Source organism: Oncorhynchus kisutch, linkage group LG2, assembly GCF_002021735.2.
Source record: "Oncorhynchus kisutch isolate 150728-3 linkage group LG2, Okis_V2, whole genome shotgun sequence".
Classification (NCBI taxonomy): Eukaryota; Metazoa; Chordata; class Actinopteri; order Salmoniformes; family Salmonidae; genus Oncorhynchus; species Oncorhynchus kisutch.
In genome coordinates, this window is record NC_034175.2 from 77,628,048 (window position 1) to 77,649,081 (window position 21,034).

At 48.1% G+C, this 21,034-nt stretch overlaps 2 protein-coding genes across 3 annotated transcripts in view; both read right to left on the minus strand.

Annotated features, from left to right (window-relative positions):
• Positions 1–1,336: 1,336 nt before the first annotated feature.
• On the minus strand, positions 1,337–19,192 carry LOC116356562 (uncharacterized protein KIAA2012 homolog). The gene is made up of 6 exons (XM_031802383.1): positions 19,186–19,192; positions 18,605–18,851; positions 14,340–14,512; positions 13,489–13,708; positions 9,515–9,701; positions 1,337–2,101 (listed from the first exon to the last, which is right to left on the minus strand). The coding sequence occupies exons 1-5, from the start codon at positions 19,190–19,192 to the stop codon at positions 9,518–9,520; spliced, it is 831 nt and encodes a 276-aa protein (XP_031658243.1). The 3' UTR covers positions 1,337–2,101; positions 9,515–9,517.
• The window catches only part of LOC109886047 (uncharacterized), a 55,813-nt gene continuing 52,231 nt past the window's right edge, over positions 17,453–21,034 (minus strand). For both annotated transcript variants that reach the window (XM_031801734.1, XM_031801731.1), the window contains exons 18-21: positions 19,088–19,207; positions 18,605–18,851; positions 17,973–18,153; positions 17,453–17,627 (exon numbers count right to left, since the gene is read on the minus strand). In XM_031801734.1, the coding sequence (XP_031657594.1) occupies positions 19,193–19,207 (15 nt within the window). In that variant the 3' untranslated portion in view covers positions 17,453–17,627; positions 17,973–18,153; positions 18,605–18,851; positions 19,088–19,192. The remainder of the gene's footprint in view (positions 17,628–17,972; positions 18,154–18,604; positions 18,852–19,087; positions 19,208–21,034) is intronic.

Here is a 21,034-nt window from a genome sequence, read left to right on the forward strand (position 1 = left end):
TACATATCCTTTACCATTATATTATGTATATATATTTTACAGTGCCTTGCAAAAGTATTCACCCCCTTGGCATTTTTCCTATTTTGTTGCATTACAACCTGTAATTAAAATGTATTTGTATTTGTATTTCATGTAATGGACACAACATAGTCCAAACTGGTGAAGTGAAATGGAAAAAATTACTTGTTTAAAAAAATACAAAAAAATACAAAATGGAAAAGTGGTGCATAGAGTACCTTGCGAAAGTATTCGGCCCCCTTGAACTTTGCGACCTTTTGCCACATTTCAGGCTTCAAACATAAAGATATAAAACTGTATTTTTTTGTGAAGAATCAACAACAAGTGGGACACAATCATGAAGTGGAACGACATTTATTGGATATTTCAAACTTTTTTAACAAATCAAAAACGGAAAAATTGGGCTTTTTTCCACATTTTGTTACAGCCTTATTCTAAAATGGATTAAAATAAAACATTTTCCTCATCAATATACACACTATACCCCATAATGACATCACAATACCCCATAATGACATCACAATACCCCATAATGACATCACAATACCCCATAATGACATCACAATACCCCATAATGACATCACAATACCCCATAATGACGAAGCAAAAACAGGTTGTTAGCGATTTTTGCACATTTATTTCAAATATACCTTATTAGACCTTATTTACATAAGTATTCAGACCCTTTGCTTTGAGACTCGAAATTGAGCTCAGGTGCATCCTGTTTACATTGATCATCCTTAAGATGTTTCTACTACTTGATTGGTCCTGTGGTAAATTCAATTGATTGACACCTGTTTATAGACAGGATTGCGTCGAGGCAAATATCTGGGGAAGGGTTCTAAAAAATGTCTGGGGAAGGGTTCTAAAAAATGTCTGGAGAAGGGTTCTAAAAAATGTCTGGGGAAGGGTTCTAAAAAATACCTGGGGAATGGTTCTAAAAAATGTCTGGGGAAGGGTTCTAAAAAATACCTGGGGAATGGTTCTAAAAAATGTCTGGGGAAGGGTTCTAAAAAATACCTGGGGAATGGTTCTAAAAAATGTCTGGGGAAGGGTTCTAAAAAATGTCTGGGGAAGGGTTCTAAAAAATACCTGGGGAAGGGTTCTAAAAAATACCTGGGGAAGGGTTCTAAAAAATGTCTGCAGCATCGAAGGTTTCCATCATCATTGTTATTACTATTTTCCAAAGGTGCTTCAATAAAGTACTGAGTAAAAGGTCTGAATATTTTTGTAAATGGGATATTTCAGTTTCATTTATTTTTTGCAAACATTTCTAAAAAACATTTTTTTGCTTTGTCATTATGGGATATTGTGTGTAGATTGATGAGGGGGAAAACAATTGAATTAATTTTAGCGTAAGACTGTAACGTAACAAAATGTGGAAGTGGTCTGGAAACGTTCTGAATGCACTGTATATGCTGATCCATTATATTTGTTGAGGCACTTTTTTACAAGGTTATAAAATAATCACCTAGTGAAGTCGATGTGTGATCAGGTTAAAGAGTGGTCTTAAGACAGTAAGAGAAGAAGAAAATGGATTGATCTAACGATCAGTAATAACATACATCCCAAATGGAACTCTATTCCCTATATAGTGCCATAGGGCTCTGGCCAAAAGTAGTGCACTATATAGGGAATAGGGTGCCTTAGGGCTCTGACCAAAAGTAGTGCACTATGTAGGGAATCGGGTGCCATTTGGGAAGCATATATAGACTGCTCCTGTGGACTTCTATGGATACTGTATAAAACAGCAGATTGACAATAGAGAATGTCTTTGGCACTGGGTTGGCTGCACATTGTTTTTCAATACGTTTATAATACGTTTACAATGTTTATGTATTTGTTTCAACTAATCTGTATATTCTACATTTTTGTATTAAATAAAAACATGTGCAATAGGCTTTAGCTTTTTCAATATAATTTTTATTGTGGTTTAAAAATTAAAAAAATTGCTGTGTTTTTTTTTGTTATGATATTGTAAACACTTATTGTTATTACTATCAGTAGGGGTCCTACTTCCTGTCACATGTCCTTGAATGAGACGTTTCATTGATCCTTTACTTTCTCACCAACCCCATCAAACCTGAGAAGGAAAAGCAACCAATCAAATCAAGAAGAAGTGGGTGGACAGAAAGGACAGTGCTGTGTTAGTATGTCCAATCAGAGTAAAGAAGGAAGTGTTTTAGCAGGAAGTGGTGCCAACTAGTCGATATATCTAATCTAATGTTATTAGTCACCTGCTTCATAAACAACAGCTGTATTCAAACAGTGAAATGCTTACCTAAAGGGCCTTTTCCAACAATGCAGAGTTAAAAATAAAAAATACAATTGAAATAGTGACAATAAGGTGAATAAGGAATGAAAAGAACATGAATACAGGGAGTACCAGTATCAAGTCAATGTGCAGGGGTACGAGGTACTTCAGGTAGATATCTACACATAGGTAGGGGACAGTAACAGCAGTATACTGTAGGTAGGGGTAAAGGATAGATAATAGACAGTAGCAGCAGTATACTGTAGGTAGGGGTAAAGGATAGATAATAGACAGTAACAGCAGTATACTGTAGGTAGGGGTAAAGGATAGATAATAGACAGTAACAGCAGTATACTGTAGGTAGGGGTAAAGGATAGATAATAGACAGTAACAGCAGTATACTGTAGGTAGGGGTAAAGGATAGATAATAGACAGTAACAGCAGTATACTGTAGGTAGGGGTAAATGATAGATAATAGACAGTAACAGCAGTATACTGTAGGTAGGGGTAAAGGATAGATAATAGACAGTAACAGCAGTATACTGTAGGTAGGGGTAAAGGATAGACAGTAACAGCAGTATACTGTAGGTAGGGGTAAAGGATAGATAATAGACAGTAACAGCAGTATACTGTAGGTAGGGATAAAGGATAGATAATAGACAGTAACAGCAGTATACTGTAGGTAGGGATAAAGGATAGATAATAGACAGCAACAGCAGTATACTGTAGGTAGGGGTAAAGGATAGATAATAGACAGTAACAGCAGTATACTGTAGGTAGGGGTAAAGGATAGATAATAGACAGTAACAGCAGTATACTGTAGGTAGGGGTAAAGGATAGATAATAGACAGCAACAGCAGTATACTGTAGGTAGGGGTAAAGGATAGATAATAGACAGTAACAGCAGTATACTGTAGGTAGGGATAAAGGATAGATAATAGACAGTAACAGCAGTATACTGTAGGTAGGGGTAAAGGATAGATAATAGACAGTAACAGCAGTATACTGTAGGTAGGGGTAAAGGATAGATAATAGACAGTAACAGCAGTATACTGTAGGTAGGGGTAAAGGATAGATAATAGACAGTAACAGCAGTATACTGTAGGTAGGGGTAAAGGATAGATAATAGACAGTAACAGCAGTATACTGTAGGTAGGGGTAAAGGATAGATAATAGACAGTAACAGCAGTATACTGTAGGTAGGGGTAAAGGATAGATAATAGACAGTAACAGCAGTATACTGTAGGTAGGGGTAAAGGATAGATAATAGACAGTAGCAGCAGTATACTGTAGGTAGGGGTAAAGGATAGATAATAGACAGTAACAGCAGTATACTGTAGGTAGGGGTAAAGGATAGATAATAGACAGTAACAGCAGTATACTGTAGGTAGGGGTAAAGGATAGATAATAGACAGTAACAGCAGTATACTGTAGGTAGGGGTAAAGGATAGATAATAGACAGTAACAGCAGTATACTGTAGGTAGGGATACTGTTCTATTAAGTTACCCACTATGACAACTGGGTACTTTTTCCACCATTGAGTTTATTTAAATTGTATTTGAGTACAAGAGTTAGTAAAAAAAAAAAAAAGGTCAATGCAGGTAGTTTGGGTATTTAGCAGTCTTGTTTAGCAGTCTTATGCCTTAGAAGCTGTTCATCGGTCCTGTTGGTTCCAGACTTGGTGCCTGCCATGCGGTAGCAGAGAAAACAATCTATGACCAGGGTGACTGGAGTCTGACAATTTTTTGGGCCTTCCTCTGACACCGCCTGGTATCGAGGTCCTGGATGACAGGGAGCTCGGCCCCAGTGATGTACTGGGCCATGTTCACCATTTGCCTTGCGGTGAAGCAGCCAGTGAAGATGCCCTCAATGGTGCAGCTGTATCCTTTTGAGGATCTGAGGGCCAATGCCAAATCTTTTCGGCCTCCTGAGGGGGAAGAGGCGCTGTCTTGTTGACCCTTCTTTTTCAAGACCTCTGCAAACCGCCCTGGCATGCTGTCAATTAACTTCTGGGCCACATCGTGACTGAAACAGCCCATTCTTGCATAATCAATGCTTGGAGTTTGTCAGAATTTGTGGGTTTTTGTTTGTCCACACACCTCTTGAGGATTGACCACAAGTTCTCAATGGGATTAAGGTCTGGGGAGTTTCCTGGCCATGGACCCAAAATATCGATGTTTTGTTCCCCGAGCCACTTGGTTATCACTTTTGCCTTATGGCAAGGTGCACCATCATGCTGGAAAAGGCATTGTTTGTCACCAAACTGTTCCTGGATTGTTGGGAGAAGTTGCTCTCGGAGGACGTGTTGGTACCATTCTATATTCATGGCTGTGTTCTTCTCAGCCCACTCCCTTGGCTGAAAAGCAACCCCACACATGAATGGTCTCAGGATGCTTTACTGTTGGCATGACACAGGACTGATGGTAGCGCTCACCTTGTCTTTTCCGGACAAGCTTTTTTCTGGATGCCCCAAACAATCATCAGTCCAATCCCTGTACCTTTTGCAGAATATCAGTCTGTCCCTGATGTTTTTCCTGGGGAGAAGTGGCTTCTTTGCTGGGCGCCCTTTACTGGGTGCCCTTTCTTGGGCGCCCTGAAGCCTTCGTCACAACAATTGAACCGCTTTAGGAGACGGTCCTGGCGCTTGCTGGACTTTCTTGGGCGATTAAACCGCTCTCCTTGAAGTTCTTGATGATCCGATAAATGGTTGATTTAGGTGCAGTCCTACTGGCAGCAATATCCTTGCCTGTGAAGCCCTTTTTATGCAAAGCAATGATGACGGCACGTGTTTCCTTGCAGGTAACCATGGTTGACAGGGTAAGAATAATGATTCCAAGCACCACCCTCGTTTTGAAGCTTCCAGCCTGTTATTCAAATTCAATCAGCATGACAGAGTTGTCTCCAGCCTTGTCCTCGTCAACTCACACCTGTGTTAACGAGAGAATCACTGACATGGTGTCAGCTGGTCCTTTTGTGGAAGGGCAGAAATGCAGTGGAAATGTTTTTGGGGGATTCAGGTAATTTGCATGGCAAAGAGGGACTTTGCAATTCACTGAAATTCATCTGATCTCTCTTCATAACATTCTGGAGTATATGCAAATTGACATAATACAAACTGAGGCAGCAGACTTTGTGAAAATTGTCATTCTCAAAACTTTTGCCCACAACTGTATACTGAACAAAAATATAAATGCAACATGCAACAATTTCAACGATTTTACTGAGTTACAGTTCGTATAAGGAAATCAGTCAATTGAAATAAATAAATTAGGCCCTAATCTATGGAGTTCCCATGACTGGAAATACTAAAGGGACTGAAGGGACGTGACTGAAGGGACTGAAGGGACGTGACTGACGGGACTGAAGGGACTGAAGGGACTGAAGGGACTAAAGGGACTTAAAGGGACTGAAGGGACTAAAGGGACTGAAGGGACTAAAGGGACTGAAGGGACTGAAGGGACTAAAGGGACTAAAGGGACTGAAGGGACTAAAAGGACTAAAAAGACGTGACTGATGGGACGTGACTGAAGGTCGTGACTGAAGGGACTGAAGGGACATGACTGAAGGGATGTGACTGAAGGGATGTGACTGAAGGGACGTGACTGAAGGTCGTGACTGAAGGGACATGACTGAAGGGACATGACTGAAGGGACATGACTGAAGGGAAAGAAGGACGTGACTGAAGGGACGTGACTGACGGGACGTGACTGAAGGTCGTGACTGAAGGAACGTGACTGAAGGGACGTGACTGGAGGGAAAGAAGGACGTGACTGAAGGGATGTGACTGAAGGGACTGAAGGACGTGACTGAAGGGACTAAAGGGACGTGACTGAAGGGACTGAAGGGACGCGAACGAAGGGAAAGAAGGACGTGACTGAAGGGATGTGACTGAAGGGACGTGACTGAAGGGACGTGACTGAAGGGATGTGACTGAAGGGAAAGAAGGATGTGACTGAAGGGACGTGACTGAAGGGACTGTAGGATGTGACTGAAGGGACTGAAGGGACGTGACTGAAGGGACTGAAGGACGTGACTAAAGGGACGTGACTGAAGGGATGTGACTGAAGGGATGTGACTGAAGGGACTGAAGGGACGTGACGAGGGGATGTGACTGCAGGGACGTGACTGCAGGGACGTGATTAAAGGGACTGAAGGACGTGACTAAAGGGACGTGACTGAAGGGAAGTGACTAAAGGGACATGACTGAAGGGACGTGACTGAAGGGACTGAAGGACGTGACTAAAGGGACATGACTGAAGGGACATGACTGAAGGGATGTGACTGAAGGGACGTGACGGAAGGGACTGTAGGATGTGACTGAAGGGACTGAAGGGACGTGACTGAAGGGACTGAAGGACGTGACTAAAGGGACGTGACTGAAGGGACATGACTGAAGGGATGTGACTGAAGGGACTGAAGGGACGTGACGAGGGGATGTGACTGCAGGGACGTGACTGCAGGGACGTGATTAAAGGGACTGAAGGACGTGACTAAAGGGACGTGACTGAAGGGACGTGACTGAAGGGACATGACTGAAGGGACGTGACTGAAGGGACGTGACTGAAGGGACGTGACTGAAGGGACGTGACTGAAGGGACGTGACTAAAGGGACGTGACTGAAGGAACGTGACTGAAGGGAAAGAAGGACGTGACTGAAGGGACATGACTGAAGGACGTGACTGAAGGGACGTGACTAAATGGACGTGACTGAAGGGACGTGACTGAAGGTCATGACTGAAGGGACGTGTCTGAAGGGAAAGAAGGACGTGACTGAAGGGACATGACTGAAGGGACGTGACTGAAGGGACGTGACTAAAGGGACTGAAGGACATGACTAAAGGGACTGAAGGACGTGACTAAAGGGACTGAAGGGACGTGACTGCAGGGATGTGATTAAAGGGACTGAAGGATGTGACTAAAGGGACGTGACTGAAGGGAAGTGAGTAAAGGGACGTGACTGAAGGGAAGTGAGTAAAGGGACATGACTGAAGGGACGTGACTGAAGGACGTGACTAAAGGGACGTGACTAAAGGGACGTGACTGAAGGGACTGTAGGATGTGACTGAAGGGACTGAAGGGACGTGACTGAAGGGACTGAAGGACGTGACTAAAGGGACGTGACTGAAGGGACATGACTGAAGGGATGTGACTGAAGGGACTGAAGGGACGTGACGAGGGGATGTGACTGCAGGGACGTGACTGCAGGGACGTGATTAAAGGGACTGAAGGACGTGACTAAAGGGACGTGACTGAAGGGAAGTGACTAAAGGGACATGACTGAAGGGACGTGACTGAAGGGACTGAAGGACGTGACTAAAGGGACATGACTGAAGGGACATGACTGAAGGGACGTGACTGAAGGGATGTGACTGAAGGGACGTGACGGAAGGGACTGTAGGATGTGACTGAAGGGACTGAAGGGACGTGACTGAAGGGACTGAAGGACGTGACTAAAGGGACGTGACTGAAGGGACATGACTGAAGGGATGTGACTGAAGGGACTGAAGGGACGTGACGAGGGGATGTGACTGCAGGGACGTGACTGCAGGGACGTGATTAAAGGGACTGAAGGACGTGACTAAAGGGACGTGACTGAAAGGACGTGACTGAAGGGACATGACTGAAGGGACGTGACTGAAGGGACGTGACTGAAGGGACGTGACTAAAGGGACGTGACTGAAGGAACGTGACTGAAGGGAAAGAAGGACGTGACTGAAGGGACATGACTGAAGGACGTGACTGAAGGGACGTGACTAAATGGACGTGACTGAAGGGACGTGACTGAAGGTCATGACTGAAGGGACGTGTCTGAAGGGAAAGAAGGACGTGACTGAAGGGACATGACTGAAGGGACGTGACTGAAGGGACGTGACTAAAGGGACTGAAGGACGTGACTAAAGGGACTGAAGGACGTGACTAAAGGGACTGAAGGGACGTGACTGCAGGGATGTGATTAAAGGGACTGAAGGATGTGACTAAAGGGACGTGACTGAAGGGAAGTGAGTAAAGGGACGTGACTGAAGGGAAGTGAGTAAAGGGACATGACTGAAGGGACGTGACTGAAGGACGTGACTAAAGGGACGTGACTAAAGGGACGTGACTGAAAGGACGTGACTGAAGGGACGTGACTAAAGGGACTGAAGGACGTGACTGAAGGGAAGTGACTGAAGGGACGTGACTGAAGGGACGTGACTGAAGGTCATGACTGAAGGGACGTGTCTGAAGGGAAAGAAGGACGTGACTGAAGGGACATGACTGAAGGGACGTGACTGAAGGGACGTGACTAAAGGGACTGAAGGACGTGACTAAAGGGACTGAAGGACGTGACTAAAGGGACTGAAGGGACGTGACTGCAGGGATGTGATTAAAGGGACTGAAGGATGTGACTAAAGGGACGTGACTGAAGGGAAGTGAGTAAAGGGACGTGACTGAAGGGAAGTGAGTAAAGGGACATGACTGAAGGGACGTGACTGAAGGACGTGACTAAAGGGACGTGACTAAAGGGACGTGACTGAAAGGACGTGACTGAAGGGACGTGACTGAAGGGACGTGACTAAAGGGACTGAAGGACGTGACTGAAGGGAAGTGACTGAAGGGACGTGACTGCAGGGATGTGACTGCAGGGATGTGATTAAAGGGACTGAAGGACGTGACTAAAGGGACGTGACTGAAGGGAAGTGACTAAAGGGACGTGACTGAAGGGACGTGACTGAAGGGACGTGACTGAAGGGACGTGACTGAAGGGACGTGACTAAAGGGATGTGACTAAAGGGACGTGACTGAAGGGACGTGACTGAAGGATGTGACTAAAGGGACGTGACTGAAGGGACGTGACTGAAGGGACATGACTGAAGGGACGTGACTGAAGGGACGTGACTGAAGGGACGTGACTGAAGGGATGTGACTAAAGGACGTGACTGAAGGGACAGAATTCACCAAGCATTGGATTGTTCACCCACTAATAGGGAACGTGAGCTGGGTTTAGACCGTCGTGAGACAGGTTAGTTTTACCCTGAAGGGACGTGACTGAAGGTCGTGACTGAAGGTCGTGACTAAAGGGACTGAAGAACGTGACTGACGGGACGTGACTGAAGGGACGTGACTGAAGGACGTGACTGACTAGCATCCCATTGACAGCCCGACCTAAACGTACCCTTACCTTAAACATAACCTCATTTTAACCCATTTGGAAATTCAACACTGGTTTGCTGGTCAGCCACATCCCCTTGTTTTCCCCTTACATTCTAGGACATGTCTTTGGGTGAGTCTTCCTGTGCTGTGGGGACCTCAGCCAGCCCCAGTAGTTGTATGAGCTGGAAGTAAGAGTAGACCCAGGCTCGAGAGATGTCCTGAGTCTGTCCCAAAGCTCCGGCCTCCGTCAGCAGGCCTCGTCTGAACTGCAGCTGCTGCTCTAGTAAAGCCCTCTGCCTGTGGACGGGAGAGAGGGGTGAAGAGACAAAAATATATATACTTTTCTAGGGGACAATCTCCATTGCCTTGATTCATCACGTCCTCTCGCCTCCTTCTCAAAACCCAATTTGGATGAGGTCAGAGGGGCGGGACCTCTGACCTTCTCATCCAATGGGTTTTGAGGAGAGAGGCGAGAGGATGTGATGAATCAAGGCAATGGAGATTGCACTTAATGCGACAGAATAGGTGTAATGAATACACTCCTGTCCACTTCCTCTTACTGACACACCTTCATGTTATGGATCTCTTAGCCAGGCCTGGCACCCTGGACCCTGTTAGCCTAGCCAGGCCTACCATCCTGGACCCTGTTAGCCTAGCCAGGCCTACCACCCTGGACCCTGTTAGCCTAGCCAGGCCGACCACCCTATTAGCCAGGCCTACCACCCTGGACCCTGTTAGCCTAGCCAGGCCTACCACCCTGGACCCTGTTAGCCAGGCCTACCACCCTGGACCCTGTTAGCCAGGCCTACCACCCTGTACCCTGTTAGCCAGGCCTACCACCCTGTACCCTGTTAGCCAGGCCTACCACCCTGGACCCTGTTAGCCAGGCCTACCACCCTGTACCCTGTTAGCCAGGCCTACCACCCTGGACCCTGTTAGCCAGGCCTACCACCCTGTACCCTGTTAGCCAGGCCTACCACCCTGTACCCTGTTAGCCAGGCCTACCACCCTGTACCCTGTTAGCCAGGCCTACCACCCTGTACCCTGTTAGCCAGGCCTACCACCCTGTACCCTGTTAGCCAGGCCTACCACCCTGTACCCTGTTAGCCAGGCCTACCACCCTGTACCCTGTTAGCCAGGCCTACCACCCTGTACCCTGTTAGCCAGGCCTACCACCCTGTACCCTGTTAGCCAGGCCTACCACCCTGTACCCTGTTAGCCAGGCCTACCACCCTGGACCCTGTTAGCCAGGCCTACCACCCTGGACCCTGTTAGCCAGGCCTACCACCCTGTACCCTGTTAGCCAGGCCTACCACCCTGGACCCTGTTAGCCAGGCCTACCACCCTGTACCCTGTTAGCCAGGCCTACCACTCTGTACCCTGTTAGCCAGGCCTACCACCCTGTACCCTGTTAGCCAGGCCTACCACCCTGTACCCTGTTAGCCAGGCCTACCACCCTGTACCCTGTTAGCCAGGCCTACCACCCTGTACCCTGCTAGCCAGGCCTACCACCCTGTACCCTGTTAGCCAGGCCTACCACCCTGGACCCTGTTAGCCAGGCCTACCACCCTGTACCCTGTTAGCCAGGCCCACCACCCTGTACCCTGTTAGCCAGGCCTACCACCCTGTACCCTGTTAGCCAGGCCTACCACCCTGGACCCTGTTAGCCAGGCCTACCACCCTGTACCCTGTTAGCCAGGCCTACCACCCTGTACCCTGTTAGCCAGGCCTACCACCCTGGACCCTGTTAGCCAGGCCTACCACCCTGTACCCTGTTAGCCAGGCCCACCACCCTGGACCCTGTTAGCCAGGCCTACCACCCTGGACCCTGTTAGCCAGGCCTACCACCCTGTACCCTGTTAGCCAGGCCTACCACCCTGTACCCTGTTAGCCAGGCCTACCACCCTGTACCCTGTTAGCCAGGCCTACCACCCTGTACCCTGTTAGCCAGGCCCACCACCCTGTACCCTGTTAGCCAGGCCTACCACCCTGTACCCTGTTAGCCAGGCCTACCACCCTGTACCCTGTTAGCCAGGCCTACCACCCTGTACCCTGTTAGCCAGGCCTACCACCCTGTACCCTGTTAGCCAGGCCTACCACCCTGTACCCTGTTAGCCAGGCCTACCACCCTGGTCCCTGTTAGCCAGGCCTACCACCCTGTACCCTGTTAGCCAGGCCTACCACCCTGTACCCTGTTAGCCAGGCCCACCACCCTGTACCCTGTTAGCCAGGCCCACCACCCTGTACCCTGTTAGCCAGGCCCACCACCCTGTACCCTGTTAGCCAGGCCTACCACCCTGTACCCTGTTAGCCAGGCCTACCACCCTGTACCCTGTTAGCCAGGCCTACCACCCTGTACCCTGTTAGCCAGGCCTACCACCCTGTACCCTGTTAGCCAGGCCTACCACCCTGTACCCTGTTAGCCAGGCCACCACCCTGTACCCTGTTAGCCAGGCCTACCACCCTGGTCCCTGTTAGCCAGGCCTACCACCCTGTACCCTGTTAGCCAGGCCTACCACCCTGTACCCTGTTAGCCAGGCCTACCACCCTGTACCCTGTTAGCCAGGCCTACCACCCTGTACCCTGTTAGCCAGGCCTACCACCCTGTACCCTGTTAGCCAGGCCTACCACCCTGTACCCTGTTAGCCAGGCCCACCACCCTGTACCCTGTTAGCCAGGCCTACCACCCTGGTCCCTGTTAGCCAGGCCTACCACCCTGTACCCTGTTAGCCAGGCCTACCACCCTGTACCCTGTTAGCCAGGCCTACCACCCTGTACCCTGTTAGCCAGGCCTACCACCCTGTACCCTGTTAGCCAGGCCCACCACCCTGTACCCTGTTAGCCAGGCCCACCACCCTGTACCCTGTTAGCCAGGCCCACCACCCTGTACCCTGTTAGCCAGGCCTACCACCCTGTACCCTGTTAGCCAGGCCCACCACCCTGTACCCTGTTAGCCAGGCCCACCACCCTATACCCTGTTAGCCAGGCCCACCACCCTGTACCCTGTTAGCCAGGCCTACCACCCTGTACCCTGTTAGCCAGGCCTACCACCCTGGTCCCTGTTAGCCAGGCCTACCACCCTGTACCCTGTTAGCCAGGCCTACCACCCTGTACCCTGTTAGCCAGGCCCACCACCCTGTACCCTGTTAGCCAGGCCCACCACCCTGTACCCTGTTAGCCAGGCCCACCACCCTGTACCCTGTTAGCCAGGCCTACCACCCTGGTCCCGATATAATCCACTTCATCTACTGTAGTTTAAAGAAACAATAAAACAATTAAAACCCAAGGTATCATGCCATAGATGAAACCCACTTCTTTCTGAAGACATCTTTGAATCTTAGTTCGAAGCAGACATTTAAGAGTTTCTGGAAAATGTAAAATACTGAGGGAGATGTTAATGTAATTCTTTTACCAAAGTTTGCATCTGCACAGTTCTTTCAGTAAATGCGTTTTTGTGAAATGTTCTGTGTAAATTGTTCAAAGTAGTCCTTGTGTATAGAGTTGGTTTCTTAAACTTTTAAGTTTTGTTTGGCATACATTTTAAAGTGAACATCTGAGTCAACGAATAATTCTGTTACAGTGGAACTGCCCATTTTGAAGATAGAAAATGGGTGAAAATGTATCTATGCCTTCATTTCCCAAAAATGTTAGCTGTCATTTGACACCCAATTTGACATGCCCCTATGCACTTCACATGGTGATGCTCATGGGTCATGTTTTCAGGGAACTACTGTCCCTTCTGCTCTAAAGGACATGGCAGCAACGGGCACTACACGTCCCTTCTGCTCTAAAGGACATGGCAGCAACGGGCACTACACGTCCCTTCTGCTCTAAAGGACATGGCAGCAACGGGCACTACACGTCCCTTCTGCTCTAAAGGACATGGCAGCAACGGGCACTACACGTCCCTTCTGCTCTAAAGGACATGGCAGCAACGGGCACTACACGTCCCTTCTGCTCTAAAGGACATGGCAGCAACGGGCACTACACGTCCCTTCTGCTCTAAAGGACATGGCAGCAACGGGCACTACACGTCCCTTCTGCTCTAAAGGACATGGCAGCAACGATGAAGAGATTGAGATACCTGGCAAACAGTTCAGCTTGTAGTCGTGCCTCTTCTTTTGCCCACTGCGCTGCCTCCTCCTCTCTGCTTTTTCTCTCCTCCACTGCCTTCTTCCTCTCCTCTTCCTCCTCCTCCTGTTTCTGCAGGTACTCCCTCTTCTCATGGTCCTCCATCGCTGCCAGCCTCTTCCTCTCCTCTTCCTTACTCATCGCCTCCTCTAGTCGCTGCAGCTCCAACTCAGCTGTAGTAGAGTGGAGGGGACACACTTGTTATATTCAGGTCTGTGTGTGTGTGTGTGTGTGTTTGCAGGGCTGGCCCTAGCCTTTTGGGGGCCCTAAGCGAGATTTGTTTGGGGGGCCCCGTACCTCGTGGCAAAATGTTTTAGTGGCCCCACTCTTGATGGCGGAGAGAACAATGATAGTTTTTATGTTCATTTCCTGCAACTCGACTCATTTTGCCATGGGTCTCCAGGGACGTGACTGAAGGGGCGTCCCTTCCCTTAAGGTCTACAGGCACATACCTGCAATTCTACAAGACTTATGCTGTGTTACTATGATATCTGAGTTAATGACTAAGAAAATCAATGGGGGCCCCCTGGTGCCCCTGGACATGTGCCCCGTCGGTATTCGACCAAGATTATTACAAGTTTAGATAGCTGGCTAGACTAACTACCAATCTATAAATTGTTCGCTGACTATTTGAGTGAGTGTCAGACTGCAGATGCACAACCAGATTTAGCACCTGTTGTATTCTACTGTTCTTACTATCAGTAGTAAGTTGAGACCCCAACTGAGTTCCTAAAAAAGCCTAGCAGCCGGGGGCCCTAAGCTACCGCTCTTATACCTGGGACAGGTGTGTGTGGAGTCATTCACCTGCCCTGCGTTCCTCCTCCTCCTGTCTGATCTTCTGAATCATCTCCATCTGTCGTCTCTTCTGCTCCTTCTTCCTCCACTCCTTCTCTTTCTCCGCCTGCTCCCTTCTTCTCCTCTCAGTCTCCTTCTCCTCTAACCTTTGTCTCTCTTCCTCCTCAGCCAGTCTCCTCAGCCTGCAGGAAGAGATCATTACTATAAAAAACATTTACATTTATAATTTAGCAGACGGTCTTATCCAGAGCGCCTTACAGGAGCAACTAGAGTTAAGTGCCTTGCTCAAAGGCACATTGACAAATTTGTCAACAAGTCGGCTCAGGGATCCAAATCAGCAAACTTCCGGTTAGTGATCCAGTGCTCTTAACAGCTAGACTACCTGCCCAGGCCCGGCTCTTAACAGCTAGACTACCTGCCCAGGCCCGGCTCTTAACAGCTAGACTACCTGCCCAGGCCCGGCTCTTAACAGCTAGACTACCTGCCCAGGCCCGGCTCTTAACAGCTAGACTACCTGCCCAGGCCCGGCTCTTAACAGCTAGACTACCTGCCCAGGCCCGGCTCTTAACAGCTAGACTACCTACCCAGGCCCGGCTCTTAACAGCTAGACTACCTGCCCAGGCCCGGCTCTTAACAGCTAGACTACCTGCCCAGGCCCGGCTCTTAACAGCTAGACTACCTGCCCAGGCCCGGCTCTTAACAGCTAGACTACCTGCCCAGGCCCGGCTCTTAACAGCTAGACTACCTGCCCAGGCCCGGCTCTTAACAGCTAGACTACCTGCCCAGGCCCGGCTCTTAACAGCTAGACTACCTGCCCAGGCCCGGCTCTTAACAGCTAGACTACCTGCCCAGGCCCGGCTCTTAACAGCTAGACTACCTGCCCAGGCCCGGCGCCACAAGGAGGGGCCCTTAGTTGGAATAGTGTCCTCCATCATTTTGTATCCCTATTCTGTCCGACAATCTACCTACTCCGTCACGCCCAGCCGATTTGTTGCTTCATTCATGAAACTCCTTTGCATGCATCATAGGTACGTCATACACAATTTACCAGTTGAAAACCAAAAGTGGGTTCATTTTCAAAGTTACGTACTACCGGAAAAAAAAAAATTGCTGTGCAGCTGGATGGAATTTAGTTAATGTTAACAGTTAGATAGGTAGCATGATGGATATTAGAAAGTGGCTTCGCCCAGGGCACAATGGCAGCATCGGATCAAAGTGGCGGGGAGAAGTCTGCCACAGAGGCCAAAGCCGCTGAGCCGACGCTGATCACCTAGTCCAAGGCCGCTGAACCGACGCTGATCACCTAGTCCAAGGCCACTGAACCGATGCTGATCCCCTAGTCCAAAGCCGCTGAGCCGACGCTAATCACCTAGGCCAAAGCCGCTGAGCCGACGCTAATCACCTAGTCCAAAGCCGCTGAGCCAACGCTAATCACCTTGACCAAAGCCGCTGAGCCGACGCTAATCACCTAGTCCAAGGCTGCTGAGCCGACGCTAATCACCTAGTCCAAGGCCGTCGAGCCCAGTAGCAGAGGCACCTGCACAACCGTCTTGCAGCCTGGTGGCCAACCCGAGGAGGGGCCTGCAGCCTCCAAGATACCCAACCCGCCTGTACTGTGGGAGAAAACTGGTTTAAAGGCAGAGAGTGGCTGGAATATTCCTGGAAGGAAATACATGCACACGAACACCCCCGCTCCAAGCACAAGGCAAAGAGTAGTGAGTAGTAATTTGATAGAATGGTGGTGAAACAACAAGGGGTTAGCAAGAAGAGGATAATGAGAGGGAAAAAACTGTTTTTCAGCACTCTGGATGCTGTACTGGGAGAAAGGTCAGCACGATTTAACCAACCAAACAGCCAACTTGTTGAGGCCCTGTGTGCCTTGCACCCAGAGAAGGAATCCTTTATGGAAAAGGTGAAACCACTGCTGGACTTAACCTCAGGAGACTTTGTGGAAGCTGAGTTTACTGTCGCACGCCAGGTTCTACAGACTGAAATGGCCTGATCTGGAGAAAAAAATGGACTGAAGTTATGCAGAGCATTTTGGATAAATACTCCAGGCCTCTAACAACTAAGCCTACTGTGATGATGGCATTGAAGCTGGGATTAACATTTTGGAGCATCCAAGGCAACTTGCAAGAACTCTTTTTCAACATTGAAAATATGTGTTCAGTGAGCGTAGACGGAGCACAGGAGGAAAGCTGATTCAACTGGCATTTGGAGAGGGATCTTACAAGCAAGTTCCGTGAGGAACGAGAGACTGCTGAGGAGGTTCAACACAGCGTCAAGGAGGCTGCAAATCCTTTGAATCTGGGTACGAACAGGCAGCCTAACTTGCAATTTCTCGAGACGGTTATGAATTGTCCATGTTTGTAAAGCGGTGCAGTAGCCTGTATTCTTGTGGCAAGACAGCCGTGCTGCAAACACATTGTGTGTAATTGTACTATTATCAGCAAGCGAATATAGTTGTACCCCCCGTAGTCATTTCTAATGCCCCCTTGCCAAGTTAATCCTGTCGCCGGGCCTTTGCCTGCCGCCTAGGTAGTCATTTTGTTACACTCTTTTACAAAAAGATTGGTAGGAACAGCCTTGATTACATTCTCTTTCTCTGTGTCTCATTAATAGTGCCAGAAGTTTTCCCCGACCAGGTGACCAGGAAAAGCTCTGCGTCCTAGACCAAGTGACCAGGAAAAGCCCTGGGTCCTCGACCAAGTGACCAGGAAAAGCCCTGGGTCCTCGACCAAGTGACCAGGAAAAGCCCTGAGTCCTCGACCAAGTGACCAGGAAAAGCCCTGGATCCTAGACCAAGTGACCAGGAAAAGCCCTGGGACCTCGACCAAGTGACCAGGAAAAGCCCTGGGTCCTCGACCAAGTGACCAGGAAAAGCCCTGGGTCCTCGACCAAGTGACCAGGAAAAGCCCTGGGTCCTCGACCAAGTGACCAGGAAAAGCTCTGAGAAATTCTTATCATATCCACTAGAGGGCGGTGCTGAGCCCCATCACATATTTCAGAGGTAATTCATATCATATCCACTAGAAGGCGGTGCTGAGGCCCCATCCCAGCCCATATCAGGGAGTTAGAATAGACAGTCTACCTGAGTTCCTCGGCTCTCTGATTCTGCTCCTCTTCCAGCTCCAGCCTCATGCACTCCTCTCTTTCCTCCCTCTCCTGCTGCCTCCTCCTCTCCTCCTCTCTCTCCTTCCTCTTCCTCTCCACCTCTAGTCGGCGACGCTCTGCCTTCTCAGCCAACACATTCTTCTGTTGCTCCATATGGGCTGCTGCCTCTCCTCTGTTCTTGTCCTTATTACCCACAGATCATGTATAATGTAGTGAATTCAAGGGTAGCACCGACCAGGACTCAAAACCGGGTCCCTGCACCCATCAGTCCAACAACTTAACCGTTACGCCCAGAGGTCTGAACCTCTGTACGAAGTCGCTAGGTGTTGTACTGAGGTCACTACTATATCAAAATAACATTGGGTAAAAACAATGTTGAGAATGTGTTTGTCCGAAGTGACGTCATATTCCCTACATAGTGCACTACTTCTGACTAGAGTCATTTTACTAGGGGCCCTAGTCAATAGTGGTGCACTATATAGTGAATAAGGGGCCATTTCCAATGCAGACTATGTCCTCCATACTCACAGTACTGATGCTGGCGTCAGATATGACCAGATTTAATGCTTGTGTTTCTGCTGTCATGACAACCGAGCAGGATGACAGTTGGTCATGAGAGGACCGTCGTTGTCCGCACGGTAAAACCTCGTCCTCACAGGAGTTAGATCTGTGTGAACTCTGACCTGACTGCCCATTGGATGAGGAGCTCCTGAAGACAAAAGGGAATTCAGCAACTCTTGGAAGACAGTGGAAGTGTTTACAGAGCTATGATGGGATAAAACCAACCCATCTCTTTACAGAGCTGTGATTGGATAAAACCAACCCATCTGTTTATAGAGCTGTGATTGGATAAGACCAACCTACCTGTTTACAGAGCTATGATGGAATAAAACCAACCCACCTGTTTACAGAGCTGTGATTGGATAAAACCAACCCATCTGTTTACAGAGCTGTGATTGGATAAAACCAACGCATCTGTTTACAGAGCTGTGATTGGATAAAACCAACCCACCTGTTTACAGTGCTGTGATTGGATAAAACCAACCCACCTGTTTACAGTGCTGTGATTGGATAAAACCAACCCACCTGTTTACAGTGCTGTGATTGGATAAAACCAACCCACCTGTTTACAGAGCTGTGATTGGATAAAACCAACCCACCTGTTTACAGTGCTGTGATGGGATCTCGGGGATTGGACGAGGTCACTATGTTCCTCTTCATGTGTGTTTAGTGCAGCACTATCGTCTTCGGTGTCCTTCACATCTCCATCAAGACTCAGAGCAGATGGAGACGTCTCAGATAAGCCTTTAGTCTCTTTGGTCTTCTTCGTCCTCTCCACGTCCAAGTGGCCTTTAGTCTCTTTGGTCTTCTTCGTCCTCTCCACGTCCACGTGGCCTTTAGGTTTTCCTATAAGACAGGGAGGGAATCAGTGGAGATGGGTCTCAAACACCATGGGTCCCAAATGGCTCCCTATTCCCTATTATAGTGCACAAATTTAGACCAGGGCCCTAAGGCACCCTATTCCCTATATAGTGCACTACACTAGACCAGGACCTATAGGGAATAGGGTGCAATTTGGGATGTAATTCATATCAGATATCAGCTCCATTCAACAGGTCATCCTGACAGAGACAGATACTCACCGACAACAAACTCAGCTTGATCTTTGACCCGATCCTTTTTCTTCTTCCTCAAGACCTTCCCCGCCTCCTTGGAGAGGACTTCCTGGTTCTGCTCCTGCCCTTCATTCACTTTTCTCTTTTCTGGAAAACAGGAATGACAGCAATGAAGCTCCACCTCTGGTTGTGTTGGATACAGGGGGGGTTATTAAAATACAGTATTATGTGTTGGATACAGGGGGGGGGGGTATTAAACTACAGTATAATGTGTTGGATACAGGGGGGGGGGGGGGGTTATTAAACTACAGTATTATGTGTTGGGTACAAGGGGGGGGGGGGGGGTATTAAACTACAGTATAATGTGTTGGATACAGGGGGGGGGGGCAATAAACTACAGTATTATGTGTTGGATACAGGGGGGGGGGGGGTTTATTAAACTACAGTATAATGTGTTGGATACAGGGGGGGGGTGGGGTAATAAACTACAGTATTATGTGTTGGATACAGGGGGGGGGGGGTTATTAAACTACAGTATTATGTGTTGATACAGGGGGGGTATTAAACTACATTATTATGTGTTGATACAGGGGGGGTTATTAAACTACAGTATTATGTGTTGATACAGGGGGGGTATTAAACTACAGTATTATGTGTTGATACAGGGGGGGGGTAATAAACTGCAGTATTATGTGTTGGATACAGGGGGGGGGTAATAAACTACAGTATTATGTGTTGGATACAGGGAGGGGGGGTAATAAACTACAGTAGTATGTGTTGATACAGGGGGGGTTATTAAACTACAGTATCATGTGTTGGATACAGGGGGGGGGGGGGGCAATAAACTACAGTATTATGTGTTGGATACAGGGGGGGGGGGTTTATTAAACTACAGTATAATGTGTTGGATACAGGGGGGGGTGGGGTAATAAACTACAGTATTATGTGTTGGATACAGGGGGGGGGGGTTATTAAACTACAGTATTATGTGTTGATACAGGGGGGTATTAAACTACATTATTATGTGTTGATACAGGGGGGGTTATTAAACTACAGTATTATGTGTTGATACAGGGGGGGTATTAAACTACAGTATTATGTGTTGATACAGGGGGGGGTAATAAACTGCAGTATTATGTGTTGGATACAGGGGGGGGGGTAATAAACTACAGTATTATGTGTTGGATACAGGGAGGGGGGGTAATAAACTACAGTAGTATGTGTTGATACAGGGGGGGTTATTAAACTACAGTATTATGTGTTGATACAGGGGGGGTTATTAAACTACAGTATTATGTGTTGGATACAGGGAGGGGGGGTAATAAACTACAGTATTATGTGTTGGATACAGGGGGGGGGTAATAAACTGCAGTATTATGTGTTGGATACAGGGGGGGGTTATTAAACTACAGTATTATGTGTTGGATACAGGGGGGGGGGGGGGGTAATAAACTACAGTATAATGTGTTGGATACAGGGGGGGTGGGGTAATAAACTACAGTATTATGTGTTGGATACAGGGGGGGGGGGGGGTTATTAAACTACAGTATTATGTGTTGATACAGGGGGGTATTAAACTACATTATTATGTGTTGGATACGGGGGGTGGGGGTATTAAACTACAGTATTATGTGTTGGATACAGGGGGGGGGTATTAAACTACAGTATTATGTGTTGGATACAGGGGGGGTATTAAACTACAGTATTATGTGTTGGATACAGGGGGGGTATTAAACTACAGTATTATGTGTTGATACGGGGGGGGGGTATTAAACTACAGTATTATGTGTTGGATACAGGGGGGGGTATTTCACTACAGTATTATGTGTTGGAAACAGGGGGGGGGGGGGTATTACACAACAGTATTATGTGTTGGATACAGGGGGGGTATTACACAACAGTATTATGTGTTGGATACAGGGGGGGTATTAAACTACAGTATTATGTGTTGGATACAGGGGGGGGTTATTAAAC

Excerpts from the sequence above, each read along its gene's own strand:
- LOC116356562 (XM_031802383.1), bottom strand. Across the intron at positions 14,513-18,604 it reads CATCACAGCACTGTAAACAG|GCTGAGGAGACTGGCTGAGG; the intron begins GTGGGTTGGTTT and ends CTCTTCCTGCAG. Across the intron at positions 9,702-13,488 it reads CAAGCTGAACTGTTTGCCAG|GCAGAGGGCTTTACTAGAGC; the intron begins GTATCTCAATCT and ends TCCCGTCCACAG.